At 37.8% G+C, this 18122-nt stretch overlaps 1 protein-coding gene across 2 annotated transcripts in view; it reads left to right on the forward strand.

The window, feature by feature from the left end:
* The first annotated feature begins 226 nt into the window (after window positions 1–226).
* LOC135764855 (putative palmitoyltransferase ZDHHC13) overlaps window positions 227–18122 on the forward strand; it is a 316314-nt gene continuing 298418 nt past the window's right edge. The window contains exon 1 of one of the 2 annotated variants that reach the window (XM_073811960.1): window positions 227–357. In XM_073811960.1, coding sequence (XP_073668061.1) covers window positions 310–357 — 48 coding nt within the window. In that variant the 5' untranslated portion in view covers window positions 227–309. The remainder of the gene's footprint in view (window positions 358–18122) is intronic. The other variant, XM_065275546.1, reaches the window with a different exon arrangement.

The raw sequence follows: 18122 nt of genomic DNA on the forward strand, positions 1-18122 counted from the left end.
GAACGCGCAATTGCATGACAGATGATAAGGTTAGCTAGAGCTACGTCATCGAAACAAACCGACCAATCAGAGCGCTTAATTCGTCACTCGTTCCCAAGATATGTTATTGACTGCGCAGATCGATTAACTTATGACATTAAACTACCGCGAGGACATACTTAGCTGTCAGCTCTAGAATTGCTCTCGCGGAACTTTGATGTCATATTCTGATCGGCTTGCGCAGCGCCGCGTGAAGTAAAATGCCTAAAAATACGCTGAACTCACATCCGGGTTCGTATAGCTCACTGTAAATGATTTGCATGATCATTTATGCTTGAGCTTGCGTTGAAGAAAATGAACTGGAAAGAAGGCGATGATGTAAGTGAAATTTTTTTTTTGCTTTATCATTACACGGAATTCAAACGCTGGACGGACCTGTAAAGTTAACTTGTAGCCATTGGACAGATCTGTAAAGCTATTTTAGCCATCGATGCTAACTCGTCACCTTGTGTGCTGGCTTGTGTGGGGCGTAGTGTTTATTAGGGGACAGGTAAGGGTTTGGTATGGTTTTTTCATGTATTTTATTTCGATCAACCATATCACATATACAGAATACTAGGCAGATCCAATTAATTATTAAGTCTGGACACAATCCATATAATGGGGATTTGCTGATCGGTAGACCTGTTAGCTTGAATGGCAATGCGAACATCATTAAATGGCTTTGACTGACCATAGGTGACATAAGTTGTTGGATATAATTATGGATAAGCTGTGTCCCAAATGACATACACTGTGCACTTAATCTATACACTATGTTCGGGGTGCACATAACTTTTTTGTCCTGGTTCTCAAAGGAGCACCTGGAGATGTTGCTTGGTACTCACACTATCATGGCACAGACATCCTACATGCTGTCATCATCACTTATCCCCTGACTATTCTCTTCGACATATTTCTTTGGTTTAAACATGGTAGGCGATGATGTACATAAAATAAAAAAGGCCTGGATATTGTTTTAAAGGCTTTTGTTAACATTGTTAAAGACAAGTAAATGGTCAGTAATAAAAAGAATCAAATTATGAGCAAAAGCACAAATAAATACAATAGAACAAACATACAAATTAAATAAACCATGCTGTTCATGTTTTTATGTTGGTCTGTAGTTTTCAGGTAGAGAACAGAAACAAAATAAAGTAATACAGATAATACTGCCTAGTCTTTACAGTGTAAACTGGATTAATCCTTATTAAAGTAACAAAAGTTATTCAGGACAATGAACTTACGATTTTCTTTGTCTGTGGATGTCCGATCCACATTTTTACATTTCCTTTGGTGTGTGTGTTTTGGTATTTTAACAATAGAGCCCGACCGATAAAAATTTTTTTTGGGGGGGGCTATGCCGATACAGATATTAGGGAGTAAAAAAAGGCTGATAACGATATATTGGGCGATATTCTTTGTGTATATTATAGTACAGTACACATACACTACAGTATATTTTACTACAGTAGGCTACTGTATATATAATACACTATATACATTAACAAAATATACTATATATAAATACTTTTTTGCAGTGATCACTCACAAATGTGTTGCTCAAACACTTAAAATGACTTGACAAAGATATGTTATATAGGCAGGTGTGTTAAACAAGTTAACAATTACAAAAACTTTATTATTAAAAATGATTCTGATATAAGTGCCCAAAACGTTAAACTTGACTTATTATAAATAACTTTAAAACACAAACAGAACAAAATATATATAATTTAAATCATTGTCAGTTTTGACGAGAATAACGTTATATTGGGCTTATTTTGAAAATGGAAACTTATAAAGTCATTGTTTTTTAACTTTATAGTAAGTTATCTACTTAACAAATTAATAAGCAACTTACCGTTAAGCGACAATGCTTTACTGACAACATACTGATGTAGGCTTATGTTTAACTCTTTCACCGCCAGCGTTTTTAAAAAAAAGTTGCCGGCCAGCGCCAGCGTTTTGCATGATTTTCACCAAAGTTTAATGCCTTCCAGAAAATGTTCTACTTTAAATATATAAACATACAATATACCAAATGAAAGAACAGACCCTCTGCTTTCAAACAAAACAAAAAAAGTTTCATCCTACCTTCAGTGGTTCTTTTGCAATCAGCTTTTGAATATGGGTAGGTTTCTGCAAAAACACCACATTTTGAGCAAAAAGCAGAGATAATTCCATTTTTGTGACGGACTTTTCATAGAGATCCCATTCAGAGCGATCTTTAAAACAGATAGGGACAGGCAGCCGCTTGCCAGTGAATCCACCGCGGGTCACGCAGCGAGACTCTTGCTTGCTCGCTCTCGCGCTCTCTCTCTCCTCATGCAGCAGCCGGCCGGTCTCTTGCGTGCAGAGGACTCTCTAGGCAAGCGCAAGGAGCTGCGACGCCAAATAAAGAGTTCTTCTCGCACATAATGCTAATAATGCTAATAGTTGTAAAGTTTTCTGAACTTTAAGCAAGCTAAGACAAAACTCGCGTTTATATCAGTGACACGTGCGATGATGGAGCGATGTAGTTTGATGCGCCATTTCCTTGTACAAACATATTTGATCGGAAAGACGAGAAAGAGATGCAAGTGTTGAGGTCTAATAGAAAGGAAAGGGCGTCAAGACCTTAAAACAAACTTTATGATCATCACATCATAGCACCTGTCACATTTATAATATCTAGAGCTTCTTCTCTCATATACAGGTATTTATCCTGTCTGTAGGTTTTTGCATACACTTCTACCAGTTCATTTTACATATTGCATATGTTTAATGTAATGTATGCATAAATACAAAATACAATGAAGCCATACTATAGCTTCAATAGTCTATAAAGTTAATTACTCAATTAAAAACAAGATTCAATGCTCATATTTTAAAACTGTGGTGAGCATTTAGTTAAAAGCTATAGTGAGTGGTGTATTTATGTACATTTTTATCATCAAAAAACAATATAAACTGAAAAACATGTATACCGTGAAATATTCCGTTCCGTGAAATAAAATGACTCATTCCGTGGAATAGATTTTTGGTCATTCCACCCACCCCTAGCCTGTTAGTTAACTCGTTAGTATTGCATTGTGACAGAATCTTTTTAAACATTGTAAGGAGCGTCACATTTCCAACTGACCTCAGAGGTTTTCAGGAGAATGACAATGTACAGATTAGCTGGCCAATCAGGGACACTTTTCAAATTAATGCGTTTCAGGAAGAGGGTGAAATCTGGAGCTACAAAAATGTATGGGATGTGGAAAACTAGACAGACAAGTTTGTAGAAAAACTCTATGTTGGCTTGACAAAGCCTGGCCTGAAAATTTAAAACAGATTGACAGAAACTAAAAATACGTTTAGTTTAGTAGTCTGCCTTGCCATAAACATGATTTAGCCTCGAAGCTAACATGATTTAACATGAAGTTAAAGGAATAGTCTACCCTTTTGCCATATTAAACTATGTTATTACCTCAACTTAGACAAATTAATACATATCTATCTTTTTTCAATGCGTGCACTGTACAGCGCGTCGTGAATTTGTTAGCATTTAGCCTAGACCCATTCATTCCTATGGTACCAAACAGGGAAGCCACCAAACATTTCCGTGTTTTCCCTATTTAAAGACTGTTACATGAGGAGTTATACTAGTAAGTTTGGTGCCACAAAATTTTGGTACCATAGGAATGAATGGGGCTAGGCTAAATGCTAACACATTCATAACGCGTTGTACAGTGCACGCATTGAAAAAAGATAGTATTAATTTGTCTAGGTTGAGGTAATAACATAGTCTACTCTTTTGCCACATTAAACTATTCCTTTAACATGATTTAGCATAAAGCTAGCATAATGCTAACATGATTAAGCATGAAGTTAACATGATTTAACATGAATCTTACAAGATTTAGCATGAAGGTAACATGATGCTAACATGATTTAGTATGAAGTTAGCATGACGCTAACATGAAGCTAACATGATGCTAACATGATTTAACATGAAGTTAACATGATGCTTACATGATTTAGCATGAAGCTAAGATGATGTTAACATAATTTAGCATGAAGCTAGCATGATTTAGTATGAAGCTAAGATGATGGTAACATGATTTAGCATGAAGTTAACATGATGCAAACATGATTTAGCATGAAGCTAAGAGGATGTTAGCATGATTTAGCATGATGCTAGCATGATTTAGCATGAAGCTAGCATGATTTAGCATGAAGCTAGCATGATGTTAACACGAATAGCCATAAGCCACAAAACGCCACCAGTAGAAGATCGCCTCAAACGTAAAACGTGCTTCCTGCTTTGGCATTCACGCTAATAGTGTGTAAATAAAGTTCAGTTTCTTGAAAAACTGATTAAATTGCTTCACAAGATGTCATGTGGTCACACAGAGTTATGGGGGATTACTTTTGTATTGGATATATATGCTTTAGCTCTTAAAGTTTGCGGATCGGTTGACTTACATGACGGAGCACTGGGGTTTTTGCAAAATATCTTCTTTATTGTTCTACTGATGAAAAAAACATATTGGAAGTGTTATAAATAAACTTGATTTTGAAAGTATGCTACAGTTTTATTACAGTTTATTGAACTTCGTTAATTTATTTTCGTTGTTTTATTTAAATGGCCTACCCTTTACGTTGTCAGTAATTATTGTGCTGCTAATTTCTGATACGGGAATGTTTGTTAGAAAAATGTTAGGCTACCTTATTAAAAGTATGGCTCTTGTGTTTTGTTTCACTAATGCTGTTCTCGCAGAACGTGTGACAGGCACGCCGCTTCCGGCTTGCGCTGTTCTGTAGTATTTTTAAAGTTTATTAACTCTAAACATGTCACATGTCCATATTGCACGAAAAAAAGGCACTACACTCCCTTGGGTCCGCAGCAACACATCCGCCACATAATACAACCGTAGACAGACAGACAGACAGACACACACACACACACACACACACACATTCCTGCCTTTATTAAAGAGAAAAATATGTTAACATGAATTTGCACAAAGCTAGCATGATGCTAACACGAATTTGCACAAAGCTAGCATGATGCTAATATGAATTAGCACGAAGCTAGCATGATGCTAACATGAATTAACATGAGGCTAGCATGATGCTAACAGGATTTAGCACGAGGCTAGCATGATGCTTACAGGATTTAGCACGAAGCTAGCATGATGCTAACATGATTTAACACAAAGCTAACATGATTTAACACAAAGCTAACATGATTTAACACAAAGCTAACATGATTTAACACAAAGCTAACATGATTTAACACGATGTTAACATGATTTAACACGATGTTAACATGATTTAACACGGTGTTAACATGATTTAACACGATGTTAACAGGATTTAACACGATGTTAACATGATGCTAACATGAATTAGCACAAAGCTAGTATGATGCTAACATGAATTAGCACAAAGCTAGTATGATGCTAACATGAATTTGCACAAAGCTAGCATGATGCTAACATGAATTTGCACAAAGCTAGCATGATGCTAATAGGAATTAGCACGAAGCTAGCATGATGCTAACATGAATTAACATGAGGCTAGCATGATGCTAACAGGATTTAGCACGAGGCTAGCATGATGCTAACAGGATTTAGCACAAAGCTAGCATGATGCTAACATGAATTTGCACAAAGCTAGCATGATGCTAACATGAATTAACATGAGGCTAGCATGATGATAACATGAATTTGCAGAAAGCTAACATGATGTTAATATGAATTAGCACGAAGCTAGCATGATGCTAACATGATTTAACATGAGGCTAGCATGATGCTAACATGATTTAGTATGAAATTTGCATGAAGCTAGCATGATGTTAACTTGAATTAGCATGAAGCTAGCATGATGTTAACATGATATAACATGAGGTTAGCATGATGCTTACATGATATAACATGAGGCTAACATGATGCTAACATGATTTAACATAAAGCTAACATGATGTTAGCATGATTTAGTATGAAATTAGCATGAAGCTAGCATGATTTAACATGAATCTAGCATGATGTTAACATGATTTAGCATGAAGCTAGCATGATGCTAACATGATTTAACATAAAGCTAACATGATGTTAACATGATTTAAAAAAAGAAATTAGCATGACGTTAGCATGATTTAACATGAAGCTAGCATGATGTTAACATGATTTAGCATGAAGTTAGCATGAAGTTAACATAATGTTGCATGAACCTAGCATGATATTAACATAAGGTGACCAGACATCTCCGTTTTCCGGGGACAGTCCCGTTTTTTGGTGTTCTGTCCCCGACTGGAGCTGTCCCCAGAAATGTCCCCGTTTTACAGAACGTCCAAAACAACCAGCAAATACACTGAAAACCCCGATCAGCATTTAACGTTTGTAGTTCCAGACCGCAGCAAATATGTAATGATTATTTTCACCAGCAGAGGGGGCCACGAGATACTGATTACTTGGTTGCGCGTCACTGCTTTAGCGAAGAAGAATTTACTAGCGAGACACATGAGATAGCGCCATCAAGTTATCATCAGTCAAGTTATCATAAGATATGAAAACAGTCAAAGTTATCGGGGGTTAAGGTACTAACTACTCATGTTAAATTAAAGTAATAAACCGAAGTGAACTGAACACAGTATGGTACTGAGCATTTGTTTTGTGTAGGCTAACGTTAAATATTTTACATTTTGCATGATTCCTTCTGTTCTTCACATTTACAATGCTATGAAATCAGCTGAAGTAGTGTAATGTTTGATGAAGTATGTCTCTATGCATTGGATAAAAAAGGGAAAAAATTAGATTTCAGCTTCAGAAATTGATCAATTAATTGAATTAGAAACACTGTAAAAAACGACTTTGTTATTAGTTTGTTTCTCTTGTTTTTCGTACAAATATTAAAAAATTCATAAATCAGAATGCATTTTCTTATTGAGCAAAATGACCTAAGAAAATAAGTCTAGTTTTTAGACCAAAATTTCAAATTTGTGCTTAAAACAAGCAAAAAAATCTGCTAACACTTAATTCAAGAAAAAATGTATTACCATTGGCAGAAGCACAAATTCACTTCAATTTATTATTTTTTGTTTTAAAGCTAGATTTTTTGTTAGGGGATTTTGCTTGTCAAGAAAATGCTTCTTGATTTAATAATTTTTAGATATTTGTACTAAAACAAGACAAAAATACTATTAAGAAGTAAGTCAGTCAGTCATTTTTTGCCGTGAACCCACAACATTAAAAAGAAGAAATCTTTCAAAAAACGGGTAGTCCCATTTTTTTAATTCATAGATAACGAATGATATTTTAATGATATTTTGAACATTTAACTAGGAAATGTCCCCGGTTTTCATTTAAAATATCTGGTCACCTTATATTACATGTTTAACATGATGTTAACATGATTTAGCATGAAGCTAGCATGATGTTAACATGATTTAGCATGAAGCTAGCATGATGCTAACATAAATTAGCACGAAGCTAGCATGATACTAACACGAATAAGCATGAAGCTAGCATGATGCTAAAATGCATTAGCACGAAGCTACCATGATGCTAACATGATTTAACATAAAGTTAACATGATGTTAACATGATTTAGTATGAAGTTAGCATTAAGCTAGCATGATGCTAACATGATTTAGCATGAAGTTAGCAAGATTTTGCATGAATTTAGCATGATTTAACATTACGTTAACATGAAGCTAGCATGATTAACAGACCCAACCCCCATGTCTCTACGATGTTTAAATGCATAGATATTAGGGGTGCGACGAGATCTCGCGAGATTAAGTTTGTTTCGCGAGATTACATGTGTCTCGCGAGATTTCTTGTGGAGGTGAAATGCTGGCTGTTTCTCAAATAAAAGACTGCATCCTTTGGAGGTCGCATTTTTAAACTGCATTCACTCCCATATGTTGATTTATCTGTGGCGGGCCGCCACAGAATCAACACTGGCCGCCACAAATAGATTTTTCATGATTCCCATTTACATTTTAATTTTACTATTTAAAACGGCTTAATTCATTGCAGCGAGCGCTCAGCGCGCCTCCATCCTCCCTCTCTCGTTGTGTGCAGCGCCTCAACAGCGCGCGCCCCCAGCCCCCTCCCCTCTCTTTGCAGCGTGCCTCTCTCACATAACAGTGAAAGGTATTTTAACGTGTTCCTCCGTGTACTTTTTTCTTTTTCGCGTAAACATCAACAGTCACGGATGTTACTGACAGCTGATCAAGTTCATCATGAGTAACTTTACAAAACTTTAGCAGTAGTGTTTCCCACACATACCCTTTCTGATGTGAGTCTGTGTCCGAGCTCTCTCCCTACCTATGATGCGGCATGCGTCCACGTGTTCTGTAGTAACAGCAACCGTGTATTCTATCATATTTATGAATTTGCAACAAATTGTCTGCGCTATACGCGATATACAATAAAACTACCACTCGTATTTAAATAAAGCGCTCATAACACAACAACACTGATGAGAAGAGCAACATCAGTACAGCCTCAATGTAAATGTATGATGATTTTTTTCAGACGATGTCGCGTTTTAAGCAGCAGTTAAAGAAAGAGCTGATTGGATTAAACAAAGAGTTACTGGGTCGTGGGTCCTTACTGGGTCCTGTTTAGTCACTATTTTATAGACAGCAGAACAGAAACTATGTAAAATATAGCTGCAAGCAGCAATAGCGGGGTCAAGCCGAAAAGGGCATAGAAGGGTGTAAAGTTGAGTTTGGATAAGAATACTAAAGAAACTAGATAAACCTCATGATTTCAGATGAAAAAACCGCAAAAGTAATCAGCAAAAATATCTATGCTATTGACAATCATGGAACATTAGAGCACAGAAGGACATGTGAGTGATGTTTGCATTGGCATAACATGGGTCACAACATGTTACAACGAGTTAAATCAGTCAAAAGAGACCATGCCCATGTCTCTACGATGTTCTGATGCAGAGAAAAAGCTCTTTCAAAAACGGTTGATAAGGTATTCTCATTGGTTGCTAGAGAGTAAATTCACATCCACCAGTGATTATAGTCCAAGCCATGAAATGAAGAATCCATGATGACTCATGGTTTTAGATGTGTTGTTGCAGTAGTTTTAGGCAAATATAGCTATTTTCTATCTCCAACCACTAGGTGGCGCTATGACAGAGTCGTGCATGCAACCTCAGGTCATGACTGCGTTACATCTAGCTAGTTTCATGACTATACAGTTTAGTTCAGCAAAGAAATAGTTGTATGACTATAGGGCTTGCTTGATAGGAAAGATTTTGTTCAATTATAGGGCCACCTAGTGGTTCAGGCATACCAATTTTTTTGTGTGGCCTCAGACTCTGCTCATACATCAGCGTATCAAATCTGGTGAAAAAATCTCTTTTCGTTGTGAAGTTATAACCATTATGTGTAAAAAACACAAAATGTAAAGGTAATTTTTCGTTTTTTGCAAATTTAGGCCATTTCTGATGAAAATTTTAATATAACGCCAGTAGAACTTTTTGTTCAGAAGATAATGCAATGTTCTTCCTATGGTGTTTTCGAGTCGATCCGAATAACCCCCGCGGAGATATTCGGGCGTCTTTTTAAAGCGCTATTTTGATGCACAGGGCTAACCGTAAGGCGAAATCTGGCATATTTGGAATAGTTGGACTCGGCAACTACTCAGGACTCCTAAAAATCAAGTCCCATCAAAATACGTTGATCGTAGCCAAAGTTATAGCTGTATAATCATTTGTCTGGCCACTAGGTGGCGCTGCGACGAAACTGCATGCACCCTCAGATCCTCACTGGCATCACAATTACCAAGTGTGGCATCAATAGACATAAGATTGGCGAAGATACACACTAAAACCTGTTTTTTTGCTCTCTACGTAAAATTTGTTGACGCGCTATACGAAAACGGGATGGTTTATCAAAATTCTTTTAATAACTTTTTGCCCTGAGTGTCTCCAGATGCTACATACCGTTTTTCGTGGAAATTGGGCAAAAGCTCTAGGACAAGTTCGCAAAAGTAGGTTTTATGAATAAATCAAAATGGCGGGAAATTTTTCATGACGGAAAATGACGTCATATGGTCCAATCGAATCGTCTTGAGCCAAGGAATTAGAGGAAGCAAGAATTTTGTTTATAGGACTTATGGATCAGAAGTTATAAGCAAAAATATAAGTGCAACTTTGGACTGTTGGTGGCGCTAGCGGGTTAGAGATTAAGACTCCAAATTTGTTGTGGAGACTTTTTGGACAGTCCTCTATCAGTGTGCAAAATTTCATAACTTTCCTATGTAAGCTGCTATGGGCTGCCATAGACGCAATGGCGGAAGAAAAAGAAAAAGAATATAGCTGCAAGCAGCAATCACCGGGGTCAAGCCAAAAAGGGCACAGCAGAAAGTAAAGTTGACTTCGGATGAGCAGTTTAAAGTACCTAGGAAAATCTCTTGATTTCAGACAAAACAATATAACAGTTATCAGCAAAAAAGCTGTTCTCATTTAGTGAAATCTCTACCTCTCTTTCGACGAGCATTGATAACTAGAACACTGACGTAAAAATGAGTGGTGCTTGCAGTGGCAATACTCAGCTCACAAAATGTTACAGTGGTGTTAATGAGTCAAAAGAGCCCACCCCCGTGTCTCTACGATTTTCTGACGCAGAGATATAGCTCTTGCAAAAACGGTTGATAAGGTATTCTCATTGGTTGCTAGGGAGTGAATTGGCAACCACCAGTGATTATAGTCAAAGCCATGAAAGGAATAATCCATGATGACTCATGGTTTTAGATGTGTTGTTGCAGTAGATTTAGGCAAAAAATGCCATATTTCTATCTCAAAACCAGTAGGTGGCGCAATGACAAAATTGTGCATGCAACCTCAGGTCATAACTGTGTTACATCTAGCTAGTTTTATGACTATACACTTCAGTTTAGTGAAGAAACAGTTGTATGACCATAGGGTGGCTTGATTTCAAAGGTTTTTTTCAATTATAAGGCCAACTAGTGGTGCAAGCATACATTTTTTTTTGTGTAGCCTCAGACTGTGGTCGTACATCAGCGTATCAAATCTGGTGAAAAAATCTCTTTTCGTTGCGAAGTTATAACCATTTATGTGTAAAAAAAGCAAAATTTAAAGGTAACTTTTGTTTTTTTGCATTTTTCGGCCATTTCTGATAAAAATTTTAATATAACGCCAATAGAACTTTTTGTTCAGAAGGTAACGCAATGTTCTTCCTATGGTGTTTTCGAGTCGATCGGAATAACGCTCGCCGAGATATTTGCGCGTGTTTTTTAAGTGCTATTTTGCTGCGCAGGGTTAACCGTATGACGAATCCTAGCATGTTTGGTATCGCTGGACTCGGCGACTACTCAGGACTCCAAAGAATCAAGTCCCGTGAAAATACTTTTATCGCAGTCAAAGTTATAGGCGTATAGAACATTCGTCTGGCCACTAGGTGGCGCTGCAACGAAACTGTGCATGCACCCTCAATTCCTGACTGGCATCTCAAGTACCAAGTGTCGTGTCAATAGGCCTAAATTTGACAAAGATACAGCCTAAAATCAGTTTTTATGCGCTATACATAAAATTCGTTAAGGCGGTATACGACAACGGATTGCTGTATCGAAATTCTTTTGATAACTTTTTGCCCTGAGTGTCTCTAGATGATACATACCAATTTTCGTGGCAATCGGACAAAAGCTCTAGGACGAGTTCGAAAAAGTAGGTTTTACGAATAATTCAAAATGGCGGAAAAATTTTCATGACGGAAAATGACGTCATAGGGTCCGATCGAATCGTCCTGAGCCAAGGAATTATAGGAAGCAAGAATTTTGTTTCTAGGGATTACGGATCAGAAGTTATAAGCAAAAACATAAGTGCAACTTTGGACTGTTGGTGGCGCTAGCAGGTTAGAGATAGAGATTCCAAATTTGCTGTGGGGACACATTGGACTGTCCTCTATCAGTGTGCCAAATTTCATAACTTTCCTACGTACGGTTCTATGGGCTGCCATAGACCGCAATGGCGGAAGAAGAAAAATTTACTAACAGAAACAATTGCCAATATAGCTGCAAGCAGCGATACCGGGGTCAAGCCAAACATGGCAAAAAATGATTCATACGTGATGACTGCCATGATTTAACATCTAAGTTTGCATTAGTTTTATGAAAAAAGCAATTTATTCGTATCTTGAGACCACTAGGTGGCACTGTGCTGAAAGAATAGATGGTGCCTCAGGTCATGACTGTGATGACACAAACCAAATTTAGTGTAAATACAATAAAGCGATACGGAGATATAGCCTTAAATGACTTGACCACTAGGGGGCACTGCCCAAAAATAAATTGTGACTCAGGTCTTGATTGTGATGACACCCACCAAATTTGGTGTGAATACAATAAAGAGATGCAGAGATATAGCCTTAAATGACTTGACCACTAGGGGGCACTGACCAAAAAATAAATTGTGACTCAGGTCTTGTTTGTGATGACACCCACCAAATTTGGTGTAAATACGATAAAGAGATGCAGAGATATAGCTTCAAATCTCTTGACCACTAGGGGGCACCGAAAAGTTTACAAGTCCTCCCAGAACATGTTGCTGATGAACCATACCAAGTTTCATAACAATACGCAATTGCGTTTCTGAAATACTTAAACTTAAAGAAAAATTCAAAATGGCCGACACACAAAATGGCCGACCAAAAACCATTTGGTATCGTTTGACTCGGCATGCCTCATGAAATCTAACAAGACCAGTCTCATAATTTTACATTCAAATTTGCAGTAGTTATAAGCAAAAATAGACATTTTTTATATATCGTGACCAGTAGGGGGCAGTGTGGCGAAATGGTGCATGCACCCTCAGGGCATCACTGTTATGACATTTACCAAGTCTCATATTAATACGCATAAGTTTTGCGAAGATACAGGCTCAAACACATTTTGACGTGCTCGCTCTCGCATTCTTTGATGCGTTATACGACAACGGATAGGTCTACCGAAAATCTTTTGATAACTTTTTGTATAGAGTGTCTATAGACGATGCATACCAAAAATCAAGCCAATCACACGAGCGCTCTAGAAGGAGTTCGAAAAAGTAGCTGTTCAATATAATTCAAAATGGCCGACAGGAAGTAGGTTTGACTCAGACATATTTGGTACAGTCGGACTCAGCATGAGCCAAGGAATCAATAGAGTGAAGTCTTATGTCATAGTGGCAATTTAATCAAATGATATAAAGATTTTAAAAAATTGTTTTACATATCCTGACCACTAGGTGGCGCCGTCCTAAAGATTTATAGGTGCGCTCAGAACATGTCACTGATGAACCATGCCAAATTTCGTAGCGATACGCCATTCTGTTTGTGAAATACTGAGCTTAATGAGAAAATTCAAAATGGCCGACACCCAAAATGGCCGAGCGAAAACCGTTTGGTATCGTTTGACTCGGCATGCCTCAAGGAATCTAACAAGACCACTTTCATGATTTTAGACTCAAGTTTGAAGTAGTTATAAGCGAAAATAAGCATTTTTCGAATCTCGTAACCACTAGGTGGCGCTGTGACGAAACGTTGCAGGCACCCTCAGGTCATGACTGTTATGACATATACCAATTTTCGTGTCGATACAATAAAGTTTTGCGAAGATAAGGCCTTACGTCCGTTTTGGCGTGCTCGCCGCCATATATTTTGTCAATTTATATGAGAACGCATTGGTCTATCAAAAAGCTTTTGATAACTTTTTGTCTTGGGTGTCTCTAGATGCTACATACCAAAGGACATGCAAATCGGACAAACGGTCTAGGAGGAGTTCGAAAAAGTAGGTTTTTCAAAAAATTCAAAATGGCGGAAAGATGTGCATGACACAAATGACATCAATGTGTGCATTTGAATCACCATGAGTCAAGGATTCAGAGGAAACAAGAATTTTGTTTCTAGGACTCATGGGTCAGAAGTTATGAGCATGAACATAAGCGGATTTTTGGACTGTTGGTGGCGCTAGAGGGTTTGAGTCAGACACACCAATGTTGCTATAGTAACTTCTGAGACTGTCCTCTACATGTGTGCCAAAATTCATAACTTTCCTATGTACGGTTCTATGGGCTGCCATTGACTTTCGGCGGAAGAACGAGGAAGAAAAATAATAATAATAATAATAATAATAATAATAATAATAAGAAAACTAACAATAACAATAGGGTTCTACGCCCCTTCGGGGCTTGACCCCTAAATATAGCTGCAAGCAGCAATCACCGGGGTCAAGCCGAAAAGGGCACAGCAGAAGGTAAAGTTGACTTCGGATGAGCAGTTTAAAGTACCTAGGAAAATCTCTTGATTTCAGACAAAACAATATAAAAGTTATCAGCAAAAAAGCTGTTCTCATTTAGTGAAATCTCTCCCTCTCTTTTGACGAGCATTGATAACTCAGGTCATAACTGTGTTACATCTAGCTAGTTTTATGAATATACACTTTAGTTTAGTGAAGAAACAGTTGTATGACCATAGGGTGGCTTGATTTCAAAGGTTTTGTTCAATTATAAGGCCAACTAGTGGTGCAAGCATAAAATTATTTTTGTGTAGCCTCAGACTGTGGTCGTACATCAGCGTATCAAATCTGGTGAAAAAATCTCTTTTCGTTGCGAAGTTATAGCCATTTATGTGTAAAAAATGCAAAATTTAAGGTAATTTTTCGTTTTTTGCATTTTTCGGCAATTTCTGATAAAAATTTTAATGTAACGCCAATAGAACTTTTTGTTCAGAAGGTAACGCAATGTTCTTCCTATGGTGTTTTCAAGTCGATCGGAAAAACGCTCGCGGAGATATTCACGCGTGTTTTTTAAGCGCTATTTTGCTGCGCAGGGTTAACCGTAAGGCGAATTCTGGCATGTTTGGTATCGTTGGACTCGGAAACTATTCAGAACTCCAAAGAAACAAGTCCCGTGAAAATACGTCAATCTGAGCCAAAGTTATAGGCGTTTAAAACATAAGTCTGGCCACTAGGTGGCGCTGCCACGAAATTGTGCATGCACACTCAGTTCCTCACTGTCATCTCAAGTACCAAGTGTCGTGTCAATAGGCCTAAGTTTGACGAAGATACAGCCTAAAATCTGTTATTTTGCGCTCTACGTAAAATTCGTTGACGCGCTATACGACAACGGATTGGTTTATCTAAATTCTTTTAATAACTTTTTGCCTTGAGTGTCTCTAGATGCTGCATACCGATTTTCGTGGCAATCGGGCAAAAACTCTAGGACGAGTTCGCAAAAGTAGGTTTTACGAATAATTCAAAATGGCGGAAAAATTTTCATGACGGAAAATGACGTCATAGGGTCTAATCGAATCGGCTTGAGCCAAGGAATCAGAGGAGACAAGAATTTCGTTTCTAGGACTTACGGATCAGAAGTTATAAGCAAAAACGTAAGTGCAACTTTGGACTGTTGGTGGCGCTAGCGGGCTTGAGATAGAAACTCCAAATTTTCTGTGGATATTATTTGGACTGTCCTCTGTCAGTGTGCCAAATTTCATAATTTTCCTATGTACGGTTCTAGGGGCTGCCATAGACCGCAATGGCGGAGGAATAATAATAATTATTATAATAATAATAATAAAAAGAAAACTAACGGATACAATAGGGGTCTTCGCCCATTCTGGGCTTGACCCCTAAATATAGCTGCAAGCAGCAATCACCGGGGTCAAGCCGAAAAGGGCACAGAATGGTGTAAAGTTGAGTTTGGATAAGAATACTAAAGAACCTATGTAAACCTCATGATTTCAGATGAAAAAACCGCAAAAGTAATCAACAAAAATAATCTATGTTATTGACAATCATGGAACATTAGAGCACAGAAGGACATGTGAGTGATATTTGCAGTGGCATAATATGGGTCACAACATGTTACAACACGTTGAATCAGTCAAAAGAGACCATCCCCATGTCTCTACAATGTTCTGATGCAGAAAAAAAGCTCTTTCAAAAACGGTTCATAAGGTTTTCTCATTGGTTGCTAGAGAGTAAATTCACATCCACCAGTGATTATAGTCCAACCCATGAAATGAAGAATCCATGATGACTCATGGTTTTAGATGTGCTGTTGCAGTAGTTTTAGGCAAAAATAGCTATTTTCTATCTCCAAACCACTAGGTGGCGCTATGACAGAATCGTGCATGCAACCTCAGGTCATGACTGCGTTACATCTAGCTAGTTTCATGACAATACACTTTAGTTCGGCAAAGAAATAGTTGTATGACCATAGGGCTTGCTTAATATGAAAGATTTTGTTCAATTATAGGGCCACCTAGTGGTTCAGGCATACCAATTTATTTGTGTGGCCTCAGACTCTGCTCATACATCAGCGTATCAAATCTGGTGAAAAAATCTCTTTTCGTTGCGAAGTTATAACCATTTATGTGTAAAAAACACAAAATTTAAAGGTAATTTTTCGTTTTTTGCAATTTTCGGCCATTTCTGATGAAAATTTTAATATAACGCCAATAGAACTTTTTGTTCAGAAGGTAATGCAATGTTCTTCCTATGGTGTTTTCGAGTCGATCGGAATAACGCTCGCGGAGATATTCGCGCATGTTTTTTAAGTGCTGTTTTGCTGCGCAGGGCTAACCGTAAGGCGAAATCTGGCATGTTTGGTATCGTTGGACTCGGCGTCTACTCAGGACTCCTAAAAATCAAGTCCCGTCAAAATACGTTGATCGCAGCCAAAGTTATAGGTGTATAAAACATCTGTCTGGCCACTAGGTGGCGCTGCGACGAAACTGTGCATGCACACTCAGTTCCTGACTGGCATCACAAGTACCAAGTGTCGTGTCAATAGGCCTAAGTTTGACGAAGTTACAGCCTAAAATCTGTTTTTTTGCGCTCTACGTAAAACTTGTTGACGTACTATACGGAAACGGATTGGTTTATCAAAATTCTTTTAATAACTTTTTGCCGTGAGGGTTTCTAGATGCTACATACCAATTTTCGCGGCAATCGGGTAAAAACTCTAGGACGAGTTCGCAAAAGTAGGTTTTACGAATAATTCAAAATGGCGGAAAAATTTTCATGACGGAAAATGACGTCATAGGGTCCAATCGAATCGCCTTGAGCCAAGGAATCAGAGGAAACAAGAATTTCGTTTCTAGGACTTACGGATCAGAAGTTATAAGCAAAAACATAAGTTCAACTTTGGACTGTTGGTGGCGCTAGCGGGTTAGAGATAGAGACTCCAAATTTGCTGTGGGGACACATTGGACTGTCCTTTATCAGTGTGCCAAATTTCATAACTTTCCTACGTACGGTTCTATGGGCTGCCATAGACCGCAATGGCGGAAGAAGAAGAAGAAGAAGAAGAAGAAGAAGCAGAATAATTATTATAATAATAATAAGAAAACTAACAAATACAATAGGGGTCTTCGCCCCTTCGGGGCTTGACCCCTAAATATAGCTGCAAGCAGCAATACCGGGGTCAAGCCGAAAAGGGCACAGAAGGATGTAAAGTTGCGTTTGGATAAGCAGACTGAAGAACCTAGGTAAACCTAATGATTTCAGATGAAAAAATGCAAAGGTAATCAACAAAAATAATCTATATTCTTGTCTACTGCAACTGTCCTTCGGTTATTGACAATCATGGAACATTAGAGCACTGAAGGACATGTATGTGATGCTTACAGTGGGCAAACATGGGTCACAACATGTTACAACAAGTTAAAAGAGTCAAAAGAGACCATCCCCATGTCTCTGTGATGTTCTGATACAGAGAAAAAGCTCTTGCAAAAACAGTTGATAACGTATTCTCATTGGTTGCTAGAGAGTAAATGGACATCCTCTAGTGATTATAGTCAAAGCCATGAAAGGAATAATCCATGATGACTCATGGTTTTAGATGTGTTGTTGCAGTAGTTTTAGGCAAAAAATGCCATATTCTATCTCAAAACCAGTAGGTGGCGCAATGACAAAATTCGTGCATGCAACCTCAGGTCATAAATGTGTTACATCTAGCTAGTTTTATGACTATACACTTTAGTTTAGTGAAGAAACAGTTGTATGACCATAGGGTGGCTTGATTTCAAAGGTTTTGTTCAATTATAAGGCCAACTAGTGGTGCAACCATACAATTTTTTTTGTGTATCCTCAGACTGTGGTCGT

This window comes from Paramisgurnus dabryanus, chromosome 2 (assembly GCF_030506205.2).
Source record: "Paramisgurnus dabryanus chromosome 2, PD_genome_1.1, whole genome shotgun sequence".
In the NCBI taxonomy this organism is placed as follows: Eukaryota; Metazoa; Chordata; class Actinopteri; order Cypriniformes; family Cobitidae; genus Paramisgurnus; species Paramisgurnus dabryanus.